The 26,048-nt window shown below is 42.0% G+C and overlaps 1 protein-coding gene across 1 annotated transcript in view; it reads left to right on the top strand.

Moving 5' to 3' along the window:
- calcrla (calcitonin receptor-like a) overlaps window positions 1–25,151 on the top strand; it is a 44,576-nt gene extending 19,425 nt beyond the window's left edge. Inside the window, exons 2-13 of the mRNA XM_083641485.1 lie at window positions 5,311–5,419; window positions 7,702–7,855; window positions 8,734–8,844; window positions 10,598–10,710; window positions 11,245–11,336; window positions 11,464–11,590; window positions 11,947–12,100; window positions 15,290–15,350; window positions 15,915–15,981; window positions 16,964–17,182; window positions 20,631–20,672; window positions 22,160–25,151. Of these exons, the coding sequence (XP_083497611.1) occupies window positions 5,345–5,419; window positions 7,702–7,855; window positions 8,734–8,844; window positions 10,598–10,710; window positions 11,245–11,336; window positions 11,464–11,590; window positions 11,947–12,100; window positions 15,290–15,350; window positions 15,915–15,981; window positions 16,964–17,182; window positions 20,631–20,672; window positions 22,160–22,384 (1,440 nt within the window). The 5' untranslated portion in view covers window positions 5,311–5,344 and the 3' untranslated portion in view covers window positions 22,385–25,151. The remainder of the gene's footprint in view (window positions 1–5,310; window positions 5,420–7,701; window positions 7,856–8,733; window positions 8,845–10,597; window positions 10,711–11,244; window positions 11,337–11,463; window positions 11,591–11,946; window positions 12,101–15,289; window positions 15,351–15,914; window positions 15,982–16,963; window positions 17,183–20,630; window positions 20,673–22,159) is intronic.
- Window positions 25,152–26,048: the final 897 nt, after the last annotated feature.

Here is a 26,048-nt window from a genome sequence, read left to right as displayed (position 1 = left end):
GGCACGCCGCGGCCTCTCCGCTCCGCAGGGACAACGGGAGTTGATAAGCGAAGGCCCGGGCTGCCGCTGTCACCGCATGGGCGAGCGCGCAGCAGCTGAGCAGCTGTTACTTGTGGCCTATTTTCCAGGTATCTTTCTGCGCGCGCTCGTGGATGTAATAGGTGATGCCAGCTCTTGCACAAAGTGGCCATGACTAACCACTTTTCATGAACCCGCTTGGAGGTACTACAGATAAGCGGTTGAGTGGTTAGATACAAGTTGCCCCAAATAGATCAATACTCAAGTCTAGTGCCTGAGCTTTGGAGGTAAAGTAAGTTAGCAATGTTGCCTCTAGAAAAATGTGATTTTCCAAGTTATTTTCAGGGTTTCAGGCTTCCATTCATCTCTTATGAGAGGTTTATGTTCTGCTTTTTTACCTGCTTTTTCTCCCTTGCTCACATCCCAGTTATCCCAGTTACACTTAGTAGCCATATGTTTCATCAGTGCAATTCACAACACTCTGTGTTGTGTACAGTAAGGGGGCTTTAGAACTTAGCAATTTTGTGGCTAGCAGTAGCAATAGCAACATGTCTGACTGCAAAGCTATTTCTCAAAAGTGACGTGTGACAATCTAGTTGCAATTTTGGATCACAGGTCAACAACACATTAGGATGTCTGCCCGTCTTAAAAGTCTTAAAATGTCGTGACTTTGATTTTCTGTATCCAATCTTAACAGTCCTTTAATAAATGCAATAAGTCTTCAATTCCGTTTGAAAGATTTAAAATGTTAAAATAAGCCTCGCCACGCAGACCCATATCTGATTTCTTTATTATTTTATTTCACATGAAACTGGTCTTCAATTGGTCTTCAACTCCATTCTAACTGGTATTGAAAAGATCTTCAAAAGTCCTAGAGACCTTAATGATTGAAATTTGCAGACACCTTGAAATCGATATGGGCTGATGCCACTGCTGTTGCAAATTAACACAAGTCATCGGAATTCTGAAAACTGTTGTTCTACAGAGGAGCAGGTTTCATTTGACAATTCTATAAAGACCTAAAGACCCATTCTATTAAATTCTATATCGAGTTGTATTGTATCATATCATAATATCGTGCAACGCGTGATAATATCAAATCATGGTGCTCATCCCTAACCAGTGAGAAGCCAAAGCATGCAGTGTTTTTCCATTTCTCATAAACATTGCTAGTTGAAGACAGAGGACATTGTGGTCATTGTCTCCATAAATAAAGCTGCTGACCATGACAGCATGAGCAGACATTTAATGGTCAGCATACTCTTTGCATTTGGATGGGAGTGGTCAAAGGTGAAAGCATTTTACACTACAGCTTTCTTTAAATGTGGCTATCATCACAACAGAAAGCAACAGTGATAATGGAGCCTGGCTGTACTGTAGCGTGTGTTCTGCATTGTCATCTGACAAGATATATCCTCTGTGTCAGTTTGCTAATGTCTGAAAAACCGCCCTTGCCAAAAACAGCTGGGGAACTTGGCATAGCAGGTTGTGTGTGTACATGTGTGCGTGTGTGCGTGCGTGTGTGTGTTTGAGACAGAGCAGCTGATCTTTTCTTGGCTGTTTCCAATTTGCACATCACCATAATGTTTTACAATCCCACTTTCAGTAAGCCCCCCCCCCCCCCCCCCACCTCCCACACAACCCCCTCTCCCCGGTCTACAGTAATGGTGTTTTAATTCCAAGCAGACTTGAGGAGGCATTGGGCCAGTTCCTCTGCTGATGGAGTTGGGGAAAGTTGTAAGGATGAACATGGTCAAATCCCTCGCTGATAGACTAGCTGATGACCCCCTGGAGCTGTTAGCCTGCTTATGTAATTTGCCTGTCACTGTATTGTAGGAGAGTGGCCTAGAAGTGTTGCAAAGGTCAAATAATGACTATTTATGCTTAATGAAGCTGTTGAATCTGTATTTTTTTCTTTCTTTTTTGTAGCATTGTTACTGTACATTCCCAATTTGCATTATGCTACAGTACGTGCCAAATATATTCTTTTACTTCTCTTGTCAATCAGTTATCAACAGTGTTGGGGGTAACTCATTACAAAAGTAACATATTACATGTAATATATTACTTTTAGCAGTAACTCAGTAATATAACTTATTACTTATAGGATCTCAGTAATATTATACCAGTTACTTTGTCAAGTAACTCAAGTTACAAATTGAGTTACATTTTATTAAATCAAAGCACATATTTAAAAAAAGATACAATCATTTCCTAATCAAACTGTGTGTTTTTTTGCAAATAACCACTATAGATGACAATAACAAAGGAAAAGAATAACATTTCGAATTTTGGATTGTTTACACTGACTTCAAATTATTTTTCAGGATGGTTCCGGGGCAGAGATGTCATTCTGTTGCTGCTGTTGTTTTGGTTAAAGTAATGCAAAAGTAGTGTAATAAGTAACGAGTTACTCTACACAGAAAGTAATATTGTAAAGTAACTTATTACTTTCAACTGAAAGTAACTAGTAATATGTAATATATTACATTTTGAAAGTAACTTGCCCAACACTGGTTATCAATGAGAGAAGAGCATTTGTTGTGCTTTAATTTTCAGTCTATGTTGAAAGAGCTAAATCTTTCATGAAGGCTTGTCTCTCAGATATTTTCTTGTTACAGTTTGGGCTTATTTCATTCCAACATAATCTATTTAGATTTTACACTTTGCGAATGCAAATGACCTACTTCCTATTTGGGCTGTGGCCACTGACCTAAATAATATGGACTCACATTTGGAAGCAAAGTGTTGTCTGTGGCCATTTTGCGGTCCTTGTGCTGCTCACGCGAGACAGCACCAGACGGGAGGTTTCCCAGAGCCGCAGCTCCGCCTGCTATTGGTCCGTGATCGGCAAGCTGCACGATCACTGGACAGGCGACCTGTCAATCACACCCTTTTCTATCATCTATTTTTCTCCAAACGGGCGAGTTATAGAAGAAGTGACCCCCATACAGTTGTTATGAACGTGTTTAGGTCCATTCTGTAAACCTGCATGCATCACTGTTACAAAGTGGGGCATTTCTGGGTCCTGCCTCAAGTGGCCATTCGAGGTACTACAGCTTTCAGGAGCGCTTCTGCAGCTTCCTCTCTAAATCCCCCAGCTAGCCCCCTGACTAGCATTATTGAATTCCAGTCTTGAATGAAGTATAATTCACTCCAACATAAATTAGCTGCACATTTCTTGTTTCAATTAAAAGACATGGCCCTGTTGAATCTGAAAATACTTCACTGTCAGTGAGGGAAATAAAGCATACTTAGGTTTTCATGTAACAGCATGTTGTGCTACAGAGCCTTGACAATAAAATAACTGGATCTGTTCTCAAGGATGCTAGCCTGTTACAAACCTGAGCAGTGTAACTCAGCAGTGTAACATTAGATCTATCAGACTAAGACTGAACTATCTGATGTACCCGAGCGCATCTCAATAAATCATGTTAAACCCTGATTTTGCAAAAATAAACACCAAAACATTTTCAAACATACCCTTCTGATCGCTAAATATGACATGAGATGGTGATCATTTTGCACAACATTGCAATTCCCTTTTACACCTCTATTTTGTAAAGCAGATGTATTCAACCTGTGGGAATATGTTCCCATTGGAATCTTGTCTCATTAGCTATGTAGCAGCAGTGATGTATAATCCTGGTGTCCTGCAGCACTGTCTTAAGTCGTTTTCTGGGTTCGTGCTTTGATGAGAGACCAGCATCACCGTGACATTGCTCTAAATTGAAAGTGTACATCGGCTACATCCCCAGAGTGACACCTGCACACCTGGAGACGGATTAAAAAGTGCCCGCACATTTTGGTCTGTCGTCAGAGACTGAATGAGGCAATATGGATAACATACTGTAACAAGAAACAACAGTGAGCAAATGGGATTTTAAGATCTCAGCAGAACATGAATTGGTATGAGGAACTGAAATGTATTTAAAATAGGGACCCATCAGGCTTTTTGGGACTGATTCTGACTGGGGATGAATTACAACAGTGTGATTAGCCAATCACTGATTGAAAGTAGGCCTAAGTATTTTAAGTAGACTACAAGTACAATAATTCAAATGTAGCCTTAACTGTTTAACAGATTGTTTGATTGATTGATTGATTGATTGACTGACTGATTGATTGATTTTTATTAGAGTGTCATGCATTCTATAGTGCCCAGCCCTCATGGGCCTACAAGACACACATCAAATACAACAATAAAACAATAAGACAATGTATCAATGGTACAAATAAAAATAACACAAATCGCAAGTCAACAACTTACTGCTCAAAGAACAAGACAAATCATTAAATCATTTTTTAAACCGAATGTTCGGTCTTTGTTCCCAAGCCTGACAAATAAAACTTGCAGTCGGGAAGATCCCTTTTTTAAAACACAACTCCAATTTCTCATTGTTCCTATGCCTGCATGATATGTCCATGTATCGATAAATCATAAGTTTGATCCAAACATATGTATGTTGATGGTGTGCTTGATGACTGAGTGCTTAATCACCTGATGCCAGTACTAGTCCAACATATTAAACCGGTTCTAATCTACGATCAGAGGCCATGAAATTGAAAACAGATGGTCAGAAAGTAACTGTCAATATGCAACACAGTGGTTCATATAGTTTTTACGGCACATTCTCAACATCCTTTTTGATTTTTCTGTTCTTTTTGAAACATCACTAATGACCTGCTTGGAACGCTTGCTGGTCGATTGCGTTCGCTGGCTGATCAATCGGTTAATTGAAGGAGCGGTTGGGGATGGATTCTCTCATGTTTGTCTGCCTTAACAACAACACATTGCTGCTTTCACTCAAAGCTCATTACAAGTACAGTTACCATGAGCACACGCATATGTAGCAGGGGAATTCAAACCCCCGCCCCAGAGCAGATCGAGCCACACTCTGCCCATTTAGCTACACAAGAAAGACTGTTGGAGAAAGGAGCTTGGAGTGTTCCAGATCCCTCCTGTCAGTGTGTGTAGCATGTAACATTAGACCTGGACATCCACACTGAACGTTTGCAGCCAAACAGATAGCATGCTCTATTTGGCCGTAAGTGACCGTGATGGCAAACAACCGCCCAGAGCTGCACTGGGAACAGGTCATCATGCTCCCTCACACGTCATATCGACGGCGAAGGCGAGGAGTCCGCTCAGGCACGTAAGCCGTGACGGCCGGGTGAAACGTTTCTCGTAATCTGTAGAGATGTGGAGCGGCGCTGACTGCGGAGGGCCCTTTGTCAGGGGATTTTATTGCACTTTAATGACCGTGCTTCGTGGTTTGTTCTCCATTCCAGATCTATAGCTGGTCGATCGTTGGACAGCTTCGACATGGCCAAAAGGAAGATAGATGGTGTTGGGCGGAGCTGGATGGTGGCCCTCATACTGCTGTGTACTCCGGCAGAGGTAAGGCAGAAACAGCATTTGTACACAGACTGGATTTTGTCTGTTTGTTAAGAGAAATAAGTTGCTGTACAGTATGTCAGAAGTCATCGTCACAAGGAGAGCAACTGGTTTGAACTGCTGGACTAGATGGGAAAATCATGTTGGGGGAAGTATTCCTGATCATACTACTGTAACATTTAGCTTCATTCACAGGAGGCAACTCAGAAAAAAAGAAAAAAATGGGGGGGGGGGGGACATAACTAGGAGTGCACTCGGGCAGTGCAGACTTCCGCCAGGGCCAATACTCCATTCTGATATGATATGCAAATTTTGTGAGTCGGATCAGAACCCTAACCCTGACCAACCCACATCCCCCCAGGCACTCCCCCTACCCACCCCTCGAACCCCAGCTCTCTAGGACCTTCCCATCCCTAGCTACGCTTCCTTTTCCCTAGCCCCACCCCTGTCCTGACCACGCCCCTTCCACCACCCAGATGCACCTAGCCACTCCCCCTACCCACCCCTCGAACCCAGACTCTCTACGTTTACAACCTTCCTATCCTTAGCTACGGACAATCAATAGGTACATTCACCCATTCATACACTGATGGCGGCAGGCTACCATGCAGGGTGCCTGCACACCATCAGGAGCAATCAGGGGTTCAGTATCTTGCCCAAGGACACTTCGACATGCAGACTGGAGGAGCCGGGAATCGAACCACCGACCTCTTTTATCCAAAGCGATTAGTGGACGACCCGCTCTACCTCCTGAGCTACAGCCGCCCCCTGACTTCATATCTTAATAAAAGCCCAAATCGGACTGTAATAGTAACACAGCACACAGCTAACAAACCGAGCAGCCTGGTAGCCAGTTTGAAGCTTCACATAAACAAGGAAGTGATCATGCTGAGGCCACGTTCCCACGGCCATGCGCATTCATGGATGCGCGTTCATGGACCCCCAGAAAATACAGCTTAAATACGGCTCTTGGTGTCTTCTGAAGTCAAATGAGCTCATGAAAAAAGATTTGATAATTATCGTATTTGACTTTGAGTGACACCCAGGCATGTTTTCCCTGCACTTAACAGCTGCTGCTTTCCCCGTGTAAGTGGGTGAGAATTTCTCTTTCTGGGCTGCATCGCGTCACGTGACCTGCAATACCAAGCTTGACCACCATGTTCAATTTGCTTCACAGCCTGGCGCTGTTCCTGGGGGCCTGGTTCTTCCTGGGCCCATGGTACATAACACCCTTCCACCAAGTTTAATGAAAATCGGCCCAGTAGTTTTTCCATAATCCTGCTAACAAATCAAACAAATGGAAAACATAAGCTCCTTGGCGGAGGTAAAAACAAAATGGCCACCCTACACTACATTTGGGAATAAGTCCTCACAGGAAAACTTGTGTCTGCACCCCGTTTTGACCCTGTACTCTGACTCTGCGCTCTGTTCCTATTGGGACCTATTAGAACAGGATGGTCACATGTCCTTATTTAGAACACAGGAAGGGGAGTCTAACATACACAGACCTCCATAAAATCCATTTGAGCTCCATGGAAAATATGACCTCTGTCAACCAGATGTGTCCAGTTTTTCTAAACGGCACACATCAACCTGATGCAGTGTCATCAGTTTCCCCCTTTATTTGCCAATAAAGTCTGTTTGAAAGAACAGACACAAAGAGATACATATGAATGCCACTGTTCAACAACATTCAACAACATCAAATGAAGCACCAAAGATGGAGTGTTTGTTTTAATCAGTGTGAAATGCTTTGAACGCCTGATTCTTCTGCGCTATAATGGATGTAACAGCCCATCTAGAAAGCATGGCAAAAAACCTGAATATATGATAGTATGCTACTGTTAGTGTTACTGTGTATTACCTTTTGTCACATGGTCCCTTTTTTGCAGGAAACAACCAAAACATTAAGATCCTGCCAATGGAGAGAACATTTTCTTCACAAAACAACAACAGGAAAACATAATTCTTCCCTTAGGAATCTGCCATTCCACTAGACTCTAGTGACTAGAGGAGAAAATAATCACAACTTTATACTCTATGACAACATCACAATATTTGATGCGTGAATGAAACATTCATTTAAATGATTTAAAATGATTTACGATTTTTATGAACGCAAAGCACGAACATTATTCAACGCAGAGTGGAAAATAGCGTTTTCTCAACTGTAAATGTTCCTGTGATGCTCATGTCCCAATGTCCCATGGCCATGTCTGAGTCAGGATCTCAGTAGGACAAACCTACTCAAAGTGCGTCTTGTCCTCTTCTCTCTTTACTTGCAGATTTGTGTGAAGGCGAGTCTAGAGGTCAATGAAACACAGCAGCAGCATCCGACCAACGTCTACCACGACATCGGAGTCACCAGGAACAAGATCGTGACGGCACAGTTTGAGTGCTACCAAAAAATTATGAAAGACACCAACAACTACAGACAAGGTAGATCATTTTGATGTTGATCAACTAAATAAATACATAATACATTTTGCACATTGATGGCTCAGAATAGCAGCGAGAAGTAACATTTGAACTTTAATACCCAGAAATCATGTAAGGTCATGCTTTTCAGCCTTACTTGCTGTTTGAAATGTACAGTAAACATTTTCTGTGATATCAAAATTGTCGGTATATTGTACAAGGTAAAATAAGTGGAAGTGTTTCTAAGCTAGCATAAATCTGTGATTATTTTTGGGTAGCACTTTACATTACAGCTCGGTAACAATTAGGTAATACCATATAATTACCATAGTAATAACCAGGTAATAGATTGATATTAACAATGGGTATATCTGGGTAATTAGACTTACATTTATGTAATAGGGCCAGGGTAACAGGGCCAGAAACAAATGGTAATAATTGGGAAACACATTTAAAGATGGCAATGAAGCAAATAACTATTTAGTACACGTAGTAATAATATGGTATTAATATGGTAACGTGCTAACAATAACATGGTTCTATCAGTGCAATATTTGGATTAAAACATGTAATATGGTGACATTAATGTGGTAAGAATAACCTGATAATAATGAGGTAATATACTGTAGATTGATGAATTGGTCATTAAGTTAGCAAATACCATATTGTTACTACGGTATACTAAAATATGACTCATGGCCACATTTAGATGTGTTTCACCATTATTACCATTGTTTCTGGCCCTGTTACCCTATTACATCATTTTAAGTCTGTTTACCCAGATATAGCAATTGTTAATACCAATCTATTACTATGGTAATTACATGGTAATTTTGGCTAAAAACAAAATAATAATAATTAACGCTTGACTATTCCTGCGGCGCTTCCTGTGGTTTCAGAGCCCTTGTGTAATCGCACCTGGGATGGGTGGCTGTGCTGGGACGACACCACTGCGGGCTTCACCACAGAACAGCACTGCCCAGACTACTTCCAGGATTTTGATCCTTCAGGTGAGACGCCAGACAAATTTACACCAAGTGGTTTAGGGTTTACTCCTTTGACTGCCTGAAAATATTGGGTCTTGGTCTTCTTACAAGCGAACCAAATGTTGACATCTGATAGCCATGGCCACTGACAGTCTGGACTCTGCTGGACTGATACGTCTTAAGCTGCGTTCACACCGACCTATTAAAGGTTTTCGCTGGCATCGAGTTTACATACAAAGTCAATGCAAACGAGCGATTGAGCGTATATTCGCCCGGGAGAAAAATCGCTGGGTGTCCGAGCGACAGAGACAGAGCGATAGGGAGAAAATACGCTCGTCGCCCCAGATGAAATATCCCAACTCGAGCGAAAATACGCTGGCATCAGTCGCTCGCTGTTCAACGCTGATTGGCTGCCGTGTGAGAGCGAGTCAAGGATCACACTGGCTTGGAACAAACCGCTGGTTTATTGTGTGGCAACAAACCGCATTGACAGGCTGACAGCTGACATGCATTTAAGTCTGTACTACCGGTATGTAGCTCGCGTTAGGAGCACGCTGATAGGCTTAGCTTGTAAACATCTATGGTGGCTCGTAGTGGACAAACATCATGACATTGCGTAACGTTATAGCCCCCACATGTCCGTCAATTCGTGTGCCTGTTGATGAGCGATTTAAACAGAGCGACAGAGCGATTCCAAAGGGTTGAATCAAGCGACAGAGCGAAAAATAAATATCTCGGTGTGAACACAGCTTTACTCTTATTAATCTATTATGCTTTTGTGTGTGTGTGTGTGTGTGTGTGTGTGTGTGTGTGTGTGTGTGTGTGTGTGTGTGTGTGTTTGTGTGTGTGTGTGTGTGTGTGTGTGTGTGTGTGTGTGTGTGTGTGTGTGTGTGTGTGTGTGTGTGTGTGTGTGTGTGTGTGTGTGTGTGTGTGTGTGGGGCGGCTGTGGCTCAGGAGGTAGAGCGGGTCGTCCACGAATCAGAAGGTTGGTGGTTCGATCCCCGGCTCCTCCAGTCCGCATGTCGAAGTGTCCTTGAGCAAGACACTGAACCCCAAATTGCTCCCGATGGCTGTGCCAGCACCCTGCGTGGCAGCTGGCCACCTTCGGTGTGTGAATGGGTGAATGTGGGCACATTGTATAGCGCTTTGGATAAAAGCGATATATAAATGCAGTCCATTTACCATTTTACCAGTCCATGTGTGTGTGTGTGTGTGTGCATTCGTGCTTGCGTGTGCGTGCATTCGTGCGTGCATTCGTGCGTGCGTGTCATAATAACCCGATGTTCCAGAAATTTGACCAATGGAACATTTTTGGCCTCCATTACCCAAAGCTCCATCCTTCAACAGGATGTGCAGACCTCTAATTACATTCATTCCCGCTGATCAATGGCTTCAGTGATTTCATACAGATTCATGTCGTCTTGGGGGGCGAGATGGTCAGCGCCAGTCTGTCCCTCAGTCACACACTATATCTGGGATGAGATACAGGCAACATTCCCTCTCCTTTTACTGTAACACATCTGGTTGTTTGTCAAGGGGAAACCTCGCCACTTTGTCATCTGTTTCTGTCCCAGAGGATTCACTTGTTTTGCTCCAAAGTAGAATATATTTCTACTCCCTTGCAGTCCAACTGGAAGGGCAGCTAAGATTCAGCCTACATATATAGGGCAAATAGTTAAAAAAAACATGGTTTAAAGATAAGATTAGTATAAGCTACCAGTGTGTATGGGATGTGTTTGGACTTTTTCATGACATGTCATGTCATTATGCCCTGCAGAGATGGTTACAAAGATTTGCACTGATAATGGCAATTGGTTCCTGCATCCTGAGAGCAACCGGACATGGACCAACTACACCCGCTGCAATGAACACACCAGTGAAGGCAGAATGGTAGGCTGCTGTCCAACATCACATGAAGGCAGAATGGTAGGCTGCTGTCCAACATCACATGAAGGCAGAATGGTCGGCTGCTGTCCAACATCACGTCGAGCGTTGAAAATTACAAGCAAATGTCTCATGATTAGAATTAGATTTTGTTATTTGCTGAATTGAGAGGATTGTATTGGCAGACAGTTATTTCTGAAATGTCTAGCAGAACGGAAGCAATAAGTAGTACCACTGTGGCATGCAGCGGATATTATAAGACTTCTACAATGGCTACAGTACAGTCTGTCTTATAAAAGAGTGTCCAACCAACACATTTAAGTAAATGGTTAGCTGAATCGGAACCGATTGTGTTCACACTTCCTGTGGCAGAGCTTATCCCTGCAGCCTGCTTCCAGTGAGTCACTATAGCTTTGACCAATGGGTCAAGTGGGCGGGGCTACATAAGGTGAATAGACACATCCTGATCAGCGTACAGTAACAGATTGTCTTTGCCAGCTCCTCACAGCATTTTGTTTCCATTCTCTTGTTTTCTTCCAGACTGCAATGAATCTTTTCTACTTGGCCCTCATAGGACACGGGCTGTCCCTGACCTCCCTATTCGTCTCCCTGGGAATATTCTTCCATTTTAAGTACGTCAAACAAACCAAACAATAGCCCTCAATTTAAGATGCTTTGTTAGTTCTGCTGCTGATATCAGATTTAGATAGAGAACAACATTAATGATAAGAGTATAATGTCTCCTCTATCCTCTTGCAGGAGTTTAAGTTGCCAAAGGATCACCCTTCACAAAAACCTCTTCTTCTCCTTTATTCTCAACTCTGTGATCACCATCATCTGGCTGACAGCAGTGGCAAACAACCAGGAATTGGTGCAGAGGAATCCAGTGAGTCGTGTGTTTTTTCAGATCAATCCTGAGCTTTTATCATCCCAGTTGTTATTGTTGTTATATATATATATACAGTATATATATATATATATGTGTATATATATATATATATATATATATATATATATATATATATATATATATATATATATATATATATATATATATATGTACTGTGTATAGTTTTTACATAACTGAAAATGCAGCATGTTGTTCATGCATGAGCAGGAAATAATAGAAACACAGGATGAAATCATGGAACGGAAAAATTAAAAAGCAGTCATCCTCATTTAGTGCCTGTCTGTCTGTCTGTCTGTCTATCTGTCTGTCTGTCTGTCTGTTTGTTTTTCTAGACAAGCTGCAAAGTGTCCCAGTTCATTCATCTGTACCTCTTTGGCTGCAACTACTTCTGGATGCTTTGTGAGGGAATATACCTGCACACTCTCATCGTGGTGGCTGTGTTTGCAGAGAAGCAGCACCTGATGTGGTACTATCTTCTAGGATGGGGTAGGTCATCCTGATGTGGTACTATCTTCTAGGATGGGGTAGGTCATCATTCTGTGTGTTGGTTCAATTATGGTGGATCTTGTTGTTGTAGTGTTTCCCGCACCAACTCACAGGAATTTTCTACCGCGGCAGAAAAACAATAATAAACCAATACAAAAACAATAGGGTTTCAGCCCCTTCGGGGCTTGAACCCCTGATTACAATATATCAACAACATACAGTATAGAAGACAAAACATACATACTGTACTATATATAAAACATAAAAAGCACACAAACAAAGGCGCAACAATAATTCAGGGAAAACACATGCATTCACCACACTCTGTCAGTCAACAGATTTAAACTGATTAAACGGGATTAACTTGTCTAATTTAGTGAGTTTCTGCATATTGCTCCACTTATGTGGAGCATATAAATAAAAGCCAGTTTCCAAATCGCAGTACGGACATGATTATTTTCAAGAACCAAATAGTCATGGGACCTACTGCAGTGTGACGATGATTTGTAATTAAGAAGACATGAGAGATATCCAGGCAGTTTACCAAGAAGTGCTTTGTAAAAAAAGAAATACAGTGCCGTTCTCTCCCTACAGCCAACGACTGCGACCCAACTTTCTCATACAGTGATGCATTCTAAAGGCATACTTACATACATAAAGGTTACTGTATGAGAGACTGCATCGAGAGGTTTAAGGGTATAGGCAGGAGAATTCATATAAATGGCATTGCCATAATAGTCCCGGACAGATAAGAACATTGGCCCCTATCGTTGCATCGGCGCAGTTTCTAGGCCGAGCGGCAGGCGCAGATCAAAGCAGTGGGCGTGGAAAGGCGCACTTGATATCGTCGTGCTGGCGCTAGATGCAGCCCAAAGCATTACAACCACGCCTTTTAGGCGTAAAATTATGCACCGTCATGCTCATTGGATAAGTGCAATAAACGAATCGCACGCTTGCCTTTTTAGCTCCAATTCCAGTGATCCCGCAAAACCAGACGAAAGCCAAACGCTCTGCCCCCCCCCCCCTCCCTTCATCCAGCCTGTCTGTCTGCATTATAGGCTATTATTCCATATTATTATGCTTCTCAAACCAATCTAACTGCAGTTTCAATACTGCAAGCATGTAAATACGCTACACTATAGCAAGATCAAAGTGAAAATAATGTTCTATGCATCAGCTAGAAAAATATAGCCTATTAGATTGGTGAAAGTTTGTCCAGAAAGATATCATTTTCTCTCGCCTGCTGCAGGAAGGATGATGCACATAAATATACCCTACATTATGTCAAGTCATTGCATAAATGTGTTTTTATTGTAAAACTAAATGTGAAATAGGGCCAAGTTATTGGACGGACATCACAGTATAGCAGATGCCATTAGAAGCGCGTTCCGAAGCGCGTTCCGCTGTTACTTCTCTAAATCACGTTAACTCGACAAGGGGTATATATATGCCCAGGAGGACATATATGTTTCACATAGGGTGGTGTTTTCATTTCGAGGTTTTATTTGGTCCAATATTGAAATGTTGACAATGGCAGGCTGTGTTACCATTACACATTAATTTAGAACTACCTTTTATATCTATTTTGGCTCATTTGGTGGCTATTTAGTAGCGAAATGAAGAAACACAATGCATGCTGGGAACTCAGAGAGAGAGAGAGAGAAGGGTGACAGAGAAGAAGCAGTGAAGGCAAAGAATAGGCCTGCTTTTCAAAAGCGCAAAGCGCTAAATGTAGGCCAGCTCCCAAGATATGACTAGGCTGGTATTTAGCGCCGACACGCCCACTTTGGGACTGCGCCACGCCCATTCGGCCTAAAGCGCATTTGGCAGCCTAAAGCCTATTGCTATCTTGCCGAAACAGGCGCAAGGCACGTTTTTTTGCGGTTAAGGCCCGTAATAGCGCCGATGGCCTGTGGGAGAATAGAGCCCATTGACTGTACAATTTGTTTTCTTAAATTTTGAGTAAAACATGCCTTATTTCTATAAAAGAATGCCAGTTTTGCTTTTAAGGATTTAGTCAGTTCATGTTTTTTGAAGCATAGTTTTTCATCCAGCCAGAAACCAAGGTATTTATAGTAGATACTCTTTCTAACTGTACCCCATTAAGGGTGGATATATTCACTTATGTGGAGCTGGTATTATTATTATTATTATTATTATTATTATTATTATTATTATTATTATTATTATTATTATTATTATTATTATTATTATTATTATTTAGAAAACAACATGCATTTTGTTTTATCAGAGTTTAAAACTAATTAAGATCAAATAAAATTGGCTGTGCATACAGCACAGAAATCAGATTACAGGTTTTGAGCCGCCTGGGAAAAGGGTGGCATTGTATACAGAACTGTATCTAAGGTTTTTTCCAAATTCTTTTATAACAATTTAGAATAAAATTGGTCCTAAAATAGAACCCTGTGGCACACCTTTATTAACACTCACAAAGCTGGAATTATAGCCATCAACTATAATAGCTTGCGTTCTACCACTAAGGTAATTTGCGAACCAGTTACCGTAAATTCCGCACTATAAGCCGCACCGGAGTATAAGCCGCAGCAGCAAAATTGCCTGTTTGTTACATATATAAGCCACACCGGACTATAAGCTGCAGGTGTTTTAATGTTTTTTTTTATTTTTTTTTTATTTTTTTTATTGTGTTTTAATGTTTAATTACCATATGTAAGGGTTCATGCACAGAGGGGATTGTCGGGAAAGAGATGGCTGTTTGAGGAAGCTCCCATTTATTAACATTTCAACAAAACAACATAACACAACACCACCTGTGTTGTGTTATGTTATGTTATGTTGTTAAAAGAGGGCAAGAGAGGAAATTAAAACAGAAGTGGATTTATAGTTAGAAAGAGTGCTAAAAAAGAGAGATTTTTTTTTATTTATTTTTTTGAAAAAATCCATAGATAAGCCGCACCGTTATATAAGCCGCAGGGCCAAAAAACGGGGAAAAAGCCGCGGCTTATAGTCCGAAATTTACGGTACATGACTTTTCATCAAATCTGATTAATTCCAGACATTTCTAAAGAATTTGATGATCGACAGCATCGAAAGCCTTAGATAGATCGATAAAAATAAAAAAAATCAATTGGCCAGCCAAAGATTGTTAGCATCAGGAAGACTCTCGACTCCAGTCATTGCAAGTGTAACTAATCACTATCTTTTTTGCAGGCTTCCCTCTCATTCCAGCATCCATACATGCCATTGCTCGAGGTTACTACTACAATGACAAGTAAGTACGGTACTCAAATGCATGATCACATGGTTACAATTGCTGTTACAGCTGTTGAGACCAATAATAAAGCTGATTGATTGATTGATTGATTGATAGAGTGAATAATATTATACATGCTAATAATAATATAATATTATTAACTATAATAATATTATGCATACAGATTAGATTAGATTAGATTGACTTGACTTGACTTGACTTGACTTGACTTGAGATTAGATTAAAACATGTAAGTGGGGGAATTTTGTTTCTGCAGTAGCAAGCAATACAGCAAAGAGAAAACAAGCAAGAGGCTTTTAAAAACGATGCAACGAATAAGTTCAACACGAGAACATATTTTAAGTGAGAACATGTGAATGAAAAGTATATGAAGTATATTTTAATGTACATATGAGTTTAAGTAATTGAACAGAAAGATGGATCAGATTTGGGCAGCCTATGATCAATATATCATGTTTGATGATGATTATTTATAAATATCAATATATTGGATCAATATATTGATCTTTCAGGCCGCGCATGAATGCTGTGACCTGTTCTCTCCTGTCTCCTCTGCTGTAGTTGTTGGATCAGCTCCAAAACATCGCTACTCTACATCATCCATGGCCCCATCTGTGCTGCTCTCTTGGTATGATGCTTAAAGATCATTCATTGTAGCACAGACATGGATTACAGCCATGGAAATCACATTAATAAATCACATTCATATCGATTAATATTCACTGAAATGAACAGCTTCATTTGTTCCATGTCCATCCGGTAGACTAGTTTTTGTGCAAGCTGGAAAACAAATCTCCTCTCCTGGGTGGAAACAAAGTCAGAGATTTGCAAGCAGGACACAGTATTATGGCAAGCTTCATATAGTGAGAGGCATGGTTTTTGTATTTGCTGTGAAATGAATTGGTCCACTGCTTTGAGGATCCACCCACTGGTCCCCAGACACCTGCTGCATTCTAGGAATTTACCTAATCAACAGCCGGGCATGCTTCAGAGAAATCTGGCCCCTTAAGATTCCCTTAGGACCATAATAATTTCTCAAATGTTCTGCCTCAAACAACCGTCACGGTGATTCGTTAAGGTCTCAGGCCCAAAACTCATTGGCTAAAGTGTTTGTTCATCATGATTATTTAGTTTAAACCTTTGTCTCACTGCACAGTATATGACTGAGATTATGTGGCAACTAATTTCCGGTTCCTCTGTGAGTTGTGCACTTACAGTGTACTGTATATTAGTTTACAGTAAATGAGTGTACAGTATATTAGTGTACAGTATATTAGCAGTCAGACCCACCAAAACCCACAGGCCACAGATAGCTATCTTCATTATGAGTAACCAGAATGAAAAACATTCATATACATGTTGTTGTTGTTGTTTTTTACAGTAGCTAATATCTGGAATTTTGTTACATCACTACACAACCATCTTGGTAGGAAATCTTGGTAGAAAATAACAGGTGATTGTAATAAATTAACATGCGATTATAATCGAGTGACAGCCACAGCCAATGAGCTGTGTATATTGTAAAGCACCATATTGGTAGGAAATACATGTGACATCATGGAATAATGAATACTATGCTCACGTGTGTCTCTCTGTTTGTCACTGTGCAGGTGAACTTGTTCTTTCTACTAAACATTGTGCGGGTGCTCATCACCAAACTGAAGGTGACCCATCAGGCTGAGTCCAGTCTCTACATGAAGGCTGTGAGGGCCACCCTCATCCTGGTGCCTCTCTTGGGCATCCAGTACGTCCTCCTGCCCTACAAGCCTGAAGGACGCGTCTCCTCCGAAATATACGACTACATTATGCACATACTAATGCATTACCAGGTAAGACGTGTGCTGTGCATCTGGTACAGGACGTGGTTGATGTTTCAGAGCATCTGGTACAGGATGTGGTTTATGTTTCAGAGCATCTGGTACAAGATGTGGTTTATGTTTCAGAGCATCTGGTACAGGATGTGTTTTATGTTTCAGAGCATCTGGTACAGGATGTGGTTTATGTTTCAGAGCATCTGGTACAGGATGTGGTTTATGTTTCAGAGCATCTGGTACAGGATGTGGTTTATGTTTCAGAGCATCTGGTACAGGATGTGGTTTATGTTTCAGAGCATCTGGTACAGGATGTGGTCTATGTTTCAGAGCATCTGGTACAGGATGTGGTCTATGTTTCAGAGCATCTGGTACAGGATGTGGTTTATGTTTCAGAGCATCTGGTACAGGATGTGGTCTATGTTTCAGAGCATCTGGTACAGGATGTGGTTTATGTTTCAGAGCATCTGGTACAGGATGTGGTTTATGTTTCAGAGCATCTGGTACAGGATGTGGTTTATGTTTCAGAGCATCTGGTACAGCATGTGGTCTATGTTTCAGAGCATCTGGTACAGGATGTGGTTTATGTTTCAGAGCATCTGGTACAGGATGTGGTTTATGTTTCAGAGCATCTGGTACAGGATGTGGTTGATGTTTCAGAGAGGTGACAGTGGTGCAGACACATCTTCATGGGGTTTAATTGAAGATGTATATCTCCAACCAAAACAGCAATAGACCGTATAATAAAGATGGATGTAGCTACCATGATGTCACCCATTGGTTTTTGGACTCCCTTTTGAAGCCTCAAGGTCATTTTCACCGTCGCCATCTTGGTTATTTGGAGCCAGAAGTGACATGAAACCACATTGGCTTCAATTTTCACAAACTGAGCTACCTCTCTAGAGTTTGTTTAGAGTTTTAGAGTTTGTTTATCTGCACAGTATAGAAACAAGATAAAACAAAACACAATAATGACAACTGTACAGTAAGGAAAATAATATACAGTGCAGGAAGAGGCAAAAAGCCCAGAAGGCTTATAAGAGGCCTCCACCTATATAACAAACACATGATATAACATACAGCATAACATGAGGAGAGAAAAGACAGAAATAGTATGTGTAGGATGAATGAGAGCAGAATCTATATCTACAAATGTATAAATCAGAATCAGAAACTCCGAATCTATAAATAGTCAAATACTTGACTAATTATAGACAAAAAAATGTAAGTAAGTGGCAAAAAGTTTTGAGTCGTTTCCTCCTGGAGCTGCCTGCTCGGAGGATGCAAGGCTGCTATGACCTTGACTTTGTGTTTTCCAAGTGTCTTCAGTGTTTTTCTCATGGCTCCGCCTCCTGGGATAAAACAGCTTTTTATTGGTCAGCTGTCCAGATTCAATCCCATCTAGGTCACATGACAGTTAAACGCACTCATGCACCAGCAGCACACTTCATCAAGTAGACCTTTTCAAAGATACAGCTGCAGCCACGCTGCGTGCTATGCTGCCGGAATGTATGTTGAATGTACATGTTTGGAGTGGTATTTATAGTTAACTGTCTATAACATGATGACAGTTATATCTTTGGAGTGGTATTTATAGTTAACTGTCTATCACATGCAATGCAGTGTTCCCTTGCTCTGTTTGTCAGGTCTTGTTGCCCTTGTACTGTATCATGTGTGTCGGTATGTGCTGTGGAACACTGTTGCTCTACTCTGACAGTGATTCTGACAGTGATTCTGATTCATTTATTGTACTCTGAAATTGATTCTGATTCATTGATTGTACTCTGAAAAGGATTCTGATTCATTGATTGTACTCTGAAAAGGATTCTGATTCATTGATTGCACTCTGAAAGTGATTCTGATTCTGAAATGAACCATCGCATGAACTTGAACCATTTAGTTTTTCAGCATTTAGTAAAAGCCAAGTCTTCCCATCAGCCTGTGACAGGCTTTTGTTGATGTTGTAACCCGGGGAAGAACGGCAGGAAGGAAGGCACAAGAATGACCTGGACTGAAGGGGGTCTGGATATCAACTGGGGGGTTCTGTCTAAATGTCCTGCTTGTCCCCTCACAGCCGGCGTGTTGAGAAGCTCTTGAGCAACAGCTCACAAATCATATAGCCTAGTGTGTGTGTGTGTGTGTGTGTGTGTGTGCGTGTCTCTCTCTCTCTCTCTCTTCCTCTCTCTATATCTCACTCTCACTCACTCTCACTCTCTGTGCCTCACTTCCTCTCCTTTCTGCTTCTCTCTCTCATTTTACATACCTCTCTAGGAGGGGCGGATGCCAAAAGAATTCAAAGTGCATTGTGCCCCACAGCGACCTGCCTGTAGGCTGTTTATTTCTTTAGGGCTGTTTAAGACCTGCCTGTAGGCTGTTTATTTCTTTAGGGCTGTTTAAGACCTGCCTGTAGGCTGTTTATTTCTTTAGGGCTGTTTAAGACCTGCCTGTAGGCTGTTTATTTCTTTAGGGCTGTTTAAGACCTGCCTGTAGGCTGTTTATTTCTTTAGGGCTGTTTAAGACCTGCCTGTAGGCTGTTTATTTCTTTAGGGCTGTTTAAGACCTGCCTGTAGGCTGTTTATTTCTTTAGGGCTGTTTAAGACCTGCCTGTAGGCTGTTTATTTCTTTAGGGCTGTTTAAGACCTGCCTGTAGGCTGTTTATTTCTTTAGGGGCAGGCGCAGACTGCATAATCGGGCACGTCGGGCAAATGCCCGGTGGCCTGGCCTGGCCTGCAAAAAAAAGAAAAAGAATTGGTGCCTGCAGTCAGGCCACTCACTGAACAGCAGGCCAGGCACCGCCTACTGGTTTACTAGTGGTTTTATTACTTTATTAGTTAGTCTGAAGTAATAATTACACTTCAGGGTTAAAGTGGGTGCATCTCATTGTAAAATTGGACTCGGCCCAAATTGGGCTTTAAACGGCCCAAATATGGCTTCAAACGGCCCAAATTGGGCTTCAAACGGCCCAAATTGGGCTTCAAACGGCCCAAATCGGGCTTCAAATGCCCCAAATCGGGCTTCAAACGTCCCAAATTGGGCTTCAAACGGCCCAAATCGGGCTTCAAACGACCCAAATCGGGCTTTTCAAACGGCCCAAATTGGGCTTCAAACGGCCCAAATCGGGCTTCAAACGACCCAAATCGGACTTCAAACGGCCCAAATTGGGTATCTAATGCCCGGACTGAATTATGATCCCAGTCCGCCCCTGTTTAGGGGTGTTTAAGACCTGCCTGTAGGCTGTTTGTTTCTTTAGGGCTGTTTAAGACCTGCCTGTATGTAGGCTGTTTGTTTCTTTAGGGCTGTTTAAGACCTTACTGTATGTAGGCTGTTTGTTTCTTTAGGGCTGTTTAAGACCTTACTGTATGTAGGCTGTTTTCTCCACATTTAACCACTTGAAGAGACTTTGTGATTGTCGATGCTTGAGGCTGATGCTGAGCATATTTCATCTTTGTTGTTGTTTGAATTTCAGGGCCTGCTGGTGGCCACCATCTTCTGCTTCTTCAATGGAGAGGTAAGATGGGGTCATCCCCTTTTACTAAATATATTATCTCTGTCTGTGTGTGTGTGTGTGTGTGTGTGCGTGTGTGTGTGTGAGTGTGAGTGTGTTTGTGTGTCTCTCTCTCTCTCACACACATACACACACACACACACACACACACACACACGTGCGCACGCACACTTCCCCTAATCTTCCCAGGGGTAGATTAGGCAACGTCCTGTGCCTGCCCCGGGGGGCATACGTCTTGAGGGATGGTGGATAAGGGGTGTGTCTTGGTGGATAAGGGGTGTGTCTTGCACGAGAGGCCCAGTCCTCCGAGGGCTTTGCAGTAGACTGAAGATCATTTACCCTCTTGGCAAGCAGCCACAGACTGAACACAGATAGCTATATCGGCCCCATTGCTGTTTGATCCGCACAAACTCGGACAGACAACCTTTTTGTCTGGATTGGGTGTTTTACACGGGCCACAGATGATCTCCTCGAATGCTTGTTGAGCTGCATCATTTGGCCAAAAATAAAGACGAGGGGCCCTATCGTATGCCTGTGCAAAACAGCGCTTGCGACTGCCCGTGCTATCATCTGCCAGATTGACACTGTGCCCCCGTGCCGGGAAGATAGCAACCGGCTTTGCGCCCTCACCTGCACCTGTGAGTGTGCCACTGTGAAAAGTCGGTACACAGGGAAAATCGCGAGGGACCGCTATCGTACGGCGGAGTGCAAATGCTTGTGTCAAGACGAGCTCTGACCCACTTCTTAGCTAGCCTGCTAAACCAGCCCGTCACGTGAACTCACATTTCATTTGGTTCTGCGTGACGGTCTGGCCCCAATTCTTCACCCAGTCCTTAGCAGGGGCGGGAGCATGGGCGGGCGTAGTTGCCTTGACAGACAACTCCTTCAGCCAATCAGCGTCGGATCCAATCAAACCCAAATCCACTCGGGAGAATGGCAAAAACATATTTTCTGCCGAGAAACTCTGCGGTTGCGGCGATACTCCTGTACTTGTTTAATTGTTGTTATTGGGTCTATTTCTGCAATAACTGCACTTCAACTAGAAAACGCTGACATTACTCCTCGAGACGATCAGGCAAGGAGGCGGCCATGATTGTTTTGTTAGTGCAGTGCTAGTGGCGTTCCTTAAACCCCCCCCACTGGCATTGGGGCCAGACCGTCACGCAGAAGCAAATGAAATGTGAGTTCATGTGACGGGCTGGTTTACCAGGCTACTTCTTAGCCCTATTCGGACGATACTATTTTGCAATCTCGCTACCGCTCTCTCTTCCTCTCTCTCTCTTCAATAAAACAAGTCAACATCATGGCAGCACAGGCCGCTGTTGCTGCTGTTCAGCACAAAGTTACATACTGTACACTGGGGCTTGAAAGGATACAGATGTCATACAAGAGTGCAAACACATGCCATAACATCACCAATTCTAATAGCATGTCAACTAACCATTCATGACCCACCCCATGAACATGTTGGCTGCTGTGTCTGTGGGCAGGTCCAAGCCGTGTTGAGGAGGCACTGGAACCAGTATCGTATCCAGTTCGGCAGTGGCTTAGGCCACTCGGACGCGCTGCGCTCCGCCTCCTACACCGCCTCGTCCATCACGGAGGTGCAGGGCTGCTACAGCATCGACGGCCACACAGAACAGCAACACATGAACGGCAAGGGTTACCACGACAACGACGCCTCCATCTTCAGATCGGACAACCCCTTCGCCTGAGGACGGGGACCCTGGCCTCGCCCCATCCCGCTTCAAAGACTGACGCATGTTTGGAGCTCCAGGGCAACCAGCGATGCGGGTGGGAAAGGATTGTATAGCCAGGCTCTGACCCACTTGAAACAATTTGCTACCATTCTCTGTCGCACCGGCATGGGCCCTTTAACCGTACTGTAAGGTGAGCTTGATGCACATAATTCCTGCGCTGCATTTTGTCCACAGTTTGAAACTGCTTCAGCTGGTTTCAGATATATTCTGGTCATTTGATTGTTCCTATCTATACCTGGCAAATATTTTTTTAAATGGATGAATATTTAACTACTTAACTATTTGACTATCCTTTTGTGATCATGTTATGCACAAAAAGCCTTCACTTATACTGTAAATTGCCACACACACACGCACGCACACACACACACACACACACACACACACACACACACACACACACACACACACAATCTTTGCGACATGGTTAGTGCCAAACCGAGAAATTGCCTGCCTAATTGTTTTCTAACATAGAAGCATTAGCAGACATCGAACCTCTGATATTCATAATAATAAAGCTATATCAGGTCTTTTTATATGTTAAACCTAATTATTCACAATGATTATATGAATATGAAATAAATACCGCACAGTAATTATTTGAAAGGTAGTAGAAATGGACATACTACAATTTATTACCAAACTCAGTGCCAGCTTCATGTCAAGCTTCAATGTACTTGTTGGTTTCAATGCACTTCATGTTGGTTTCATTGCAATTCCTCATCTATCTCTATGTGTTGTGTTCAGTCAAGACAGATGCTTTAAAAGGTGATATCATTGTGGGCCCATCATTACTTTAATTTCATGTAGTGCCATGTTTTATATGTCTCATCAGTTAGGAGATTTAGGCGTTCCTTGTGATGTGTGCATCGTTGACCGTAAACCATGAGTTGGGTTATAACTTACTGTAACTTGCTAACTCATCTCGCAACTGCAAAACTATGAAATCACATGTATTCTTATGTGCTCATTATATGTGATTGTAACTGACACGGTGACTTTTGAAGATCTGGTTCTGCTGAACACATGCCCACGCATCGCTTTGTTTGTCCCTCCTCTTATCTAATTACTTTTAATACGTAATTACATGTAATGCATCCAGGATACCTCCATGTAATAAGATTATCATGTCTCGTAGGAAGCCATTGTGCAAATATTGCAACACCAACGACATCACTACAGCCATCTCTAAAGCAGAGGAAGGCTGTACTGAGGCTTCATTAAACATGAATAAACAATCTACATCCATAAATTATGTAGATTTGAGCAGAGACTGGGGCTATAAATATGGCACATATATATTTTTTACAGTTCTGCCTTCATTTCATCTGCTCAAAATCCAAAACCTTTTATATTTTTGGAGATTTTTTCCCCCTTCTTCTTCAAAATGTCAGCGTCCAAAATGCTGGGAACACTAGTCACTATCAGTTGATGTATATTTTTGTAAATGGAGAGCGTGTGTGTGTGTGTGTGTGTGTGTGTGTGTGTGTGTGTGTGTGTGTGTGTGTGTGTGTGTGTGTGTGTGTGTGTGTGTGTGTGTGTGCGTGCGTGCGTGCGTGCGTGCGTGCGTGCGCGCGCGCGTGCGCGCGTGCGTGCGTGGTTGAGTTCGATTTATATACAGTATTTATGAGTACATTATGCTCAAGCATTCAACCATGACATGAAGCAACCGTCTGATGTGACAGTGTGTGGGACGTTGTTGAGGATTTTTTTTCTCCACTTCGATGTTTTAAAGGGGGGGCGGGGGGGCGGTCAACAAGCTATATTTCTGCCCTTCTTATTCCCTCTCATCCTTGGTACTTCTTACTTCTTTATTTTGAAGTTGAAGAAAGAGCAGTACCACTACCCTCTGGTATTTATATATCACACAAACAGGCTCACAGAATGTTTCCTGACATTTATTGTCGCTTGATTAATCTTGTCATGAAACATGTGAGCAGGTTAATGACAGGCTGACATGTGAGGACTAACATGACCCACATCCAACCTTTCCAAACAAGAGGCTGTTTCTCTTAGCATTTTAGTGAAGGATATGGAAGGCAAAGGTGTGACCTGGGTCACGATTTTTCCAAGTCACTCAGAAGTTGTGCGGTTAGGGTTGCATCATATTCAGATGAACTGATCAACTACTTTTGCCTGAGTATGTGTGGGATAAGCTGCTCGTACAAACTTCCAGATTTTAAGTGTATTCACAGTATTCAAAGTATATCACTATGTACGGTCTTTTTTTTGTCAGATCTGCAGGACAGTTTCTTCTCTGTTCATCATTATATTAAATGGTATATCCTTCATTTTGGGTGGGCATAGTGCTGCTTTGGAGTAAGTGAAGTAACAGCCTTCATAAACCATTTATAAGTAATTTACTGTATAGTGATGCATCATAATAATTTATGAGGCAAATTTAATCATAACGGTGGATACACCAGAGCCTTTTGCCAAATGTAGTAACTTTTATGTCACCCTTTAAGTTGTATATTTTTTGTGTGAAATATTTTAAATGACTTTCCAAAGGTCTTGTAAAGGTTTTATGAAGTCCCCAGTGAAGCTTTGGTAACACATTGTAAAGTATGACAAAAGCATTGAGGACAATGTCTGTAGTTTTTGTTTTTACTGTACTGTATTTAACTTTTGTGGTCTTGACACCTTGACCCCATGCTACTCTTTGAATGTAATTGGTTGTGTTTTATTCTCTGGATGTGAAAAACATATATATTTACATACTGTACAATGTCTCTTTTTTATTCTTTCAGTCAATTGGACAATGTTGCTATATTGTGTGTATCAAACGAATACAGCATAGCACAGCACTAGCAATCTACTCTCATATGTACTGTATCTTTGTTCTTGACAGTGAGGTTACTGTACAGGTGCACCAATGCCATACACACAATCACATACATTACAGTATCATTGTCCATTGAATTTTGTGCAAAGTTTTGTTACATTAACGTAGCCTACATTGATGTACTAGTAAAACACCACAAACGTACTACAGTACTGACACCAAGGGTCCAAACAGGGTTATTCCCGGGTTGATTTGGGGTCTGAAAGGGTTAACCCGGGTTGCCTGACCGGGGTTGGCGACCCACCTCGAGATGAGTTGGATCAGCGTTGGACAAGGATTGATTCAAGTGTGAATGGCACCAAGCGGGTTGCTAATTTTTTTTTTTATGCTAATAGCCTATGCCAATATGCAGTATTTGTCCCAGGTTGTGACCCAGATCCTATCTCAGTTATCATGACCAAGCATTAATCAGTGTTGACTAACTTGGTGTGTATTGACAAAAGAAGTGTTGAACATGGGTCAAGTTGGTATGAAAGTGGTATTACTTTGGTCACATACAAGCAATGTGCATGACTGCTTTATAGTCCAGTGGAAAACCAAAGAGTGCCCAGTGTAGGTACATAGAACAAAGCAATTATCCAATCATCAAGCATGTTTGAAACTCTCAAATCAAACATTTAAGAGAGGACAATTCAGTTAATTGGAATACTATCTCATTCATGGTAATGACTTGGGAGTGCATGAGAGGTGAAGTGATGGCTATATAGACACACACACACACACACACACACACACACACACACACACACACACACACACACACACACATGCCAT

The sequence above is a fragment of the Poromitra crassiceps genome (genome assembly GCF_964638095.1).
Source record: "Poromitra crassiceps genome assembly, chromosome: 8".
NCBI lineage: Eukaryota > Metazoa > Chordata > Actinopteri > Beryciformes > Melamphaidae > Poromitra > Poromitra crassiceps.
The sequence above is the reverse complement of the archived record's forward strand: the minus strand, read 5'-3'. Positions and strand labels throughout refer to the sequence as shown.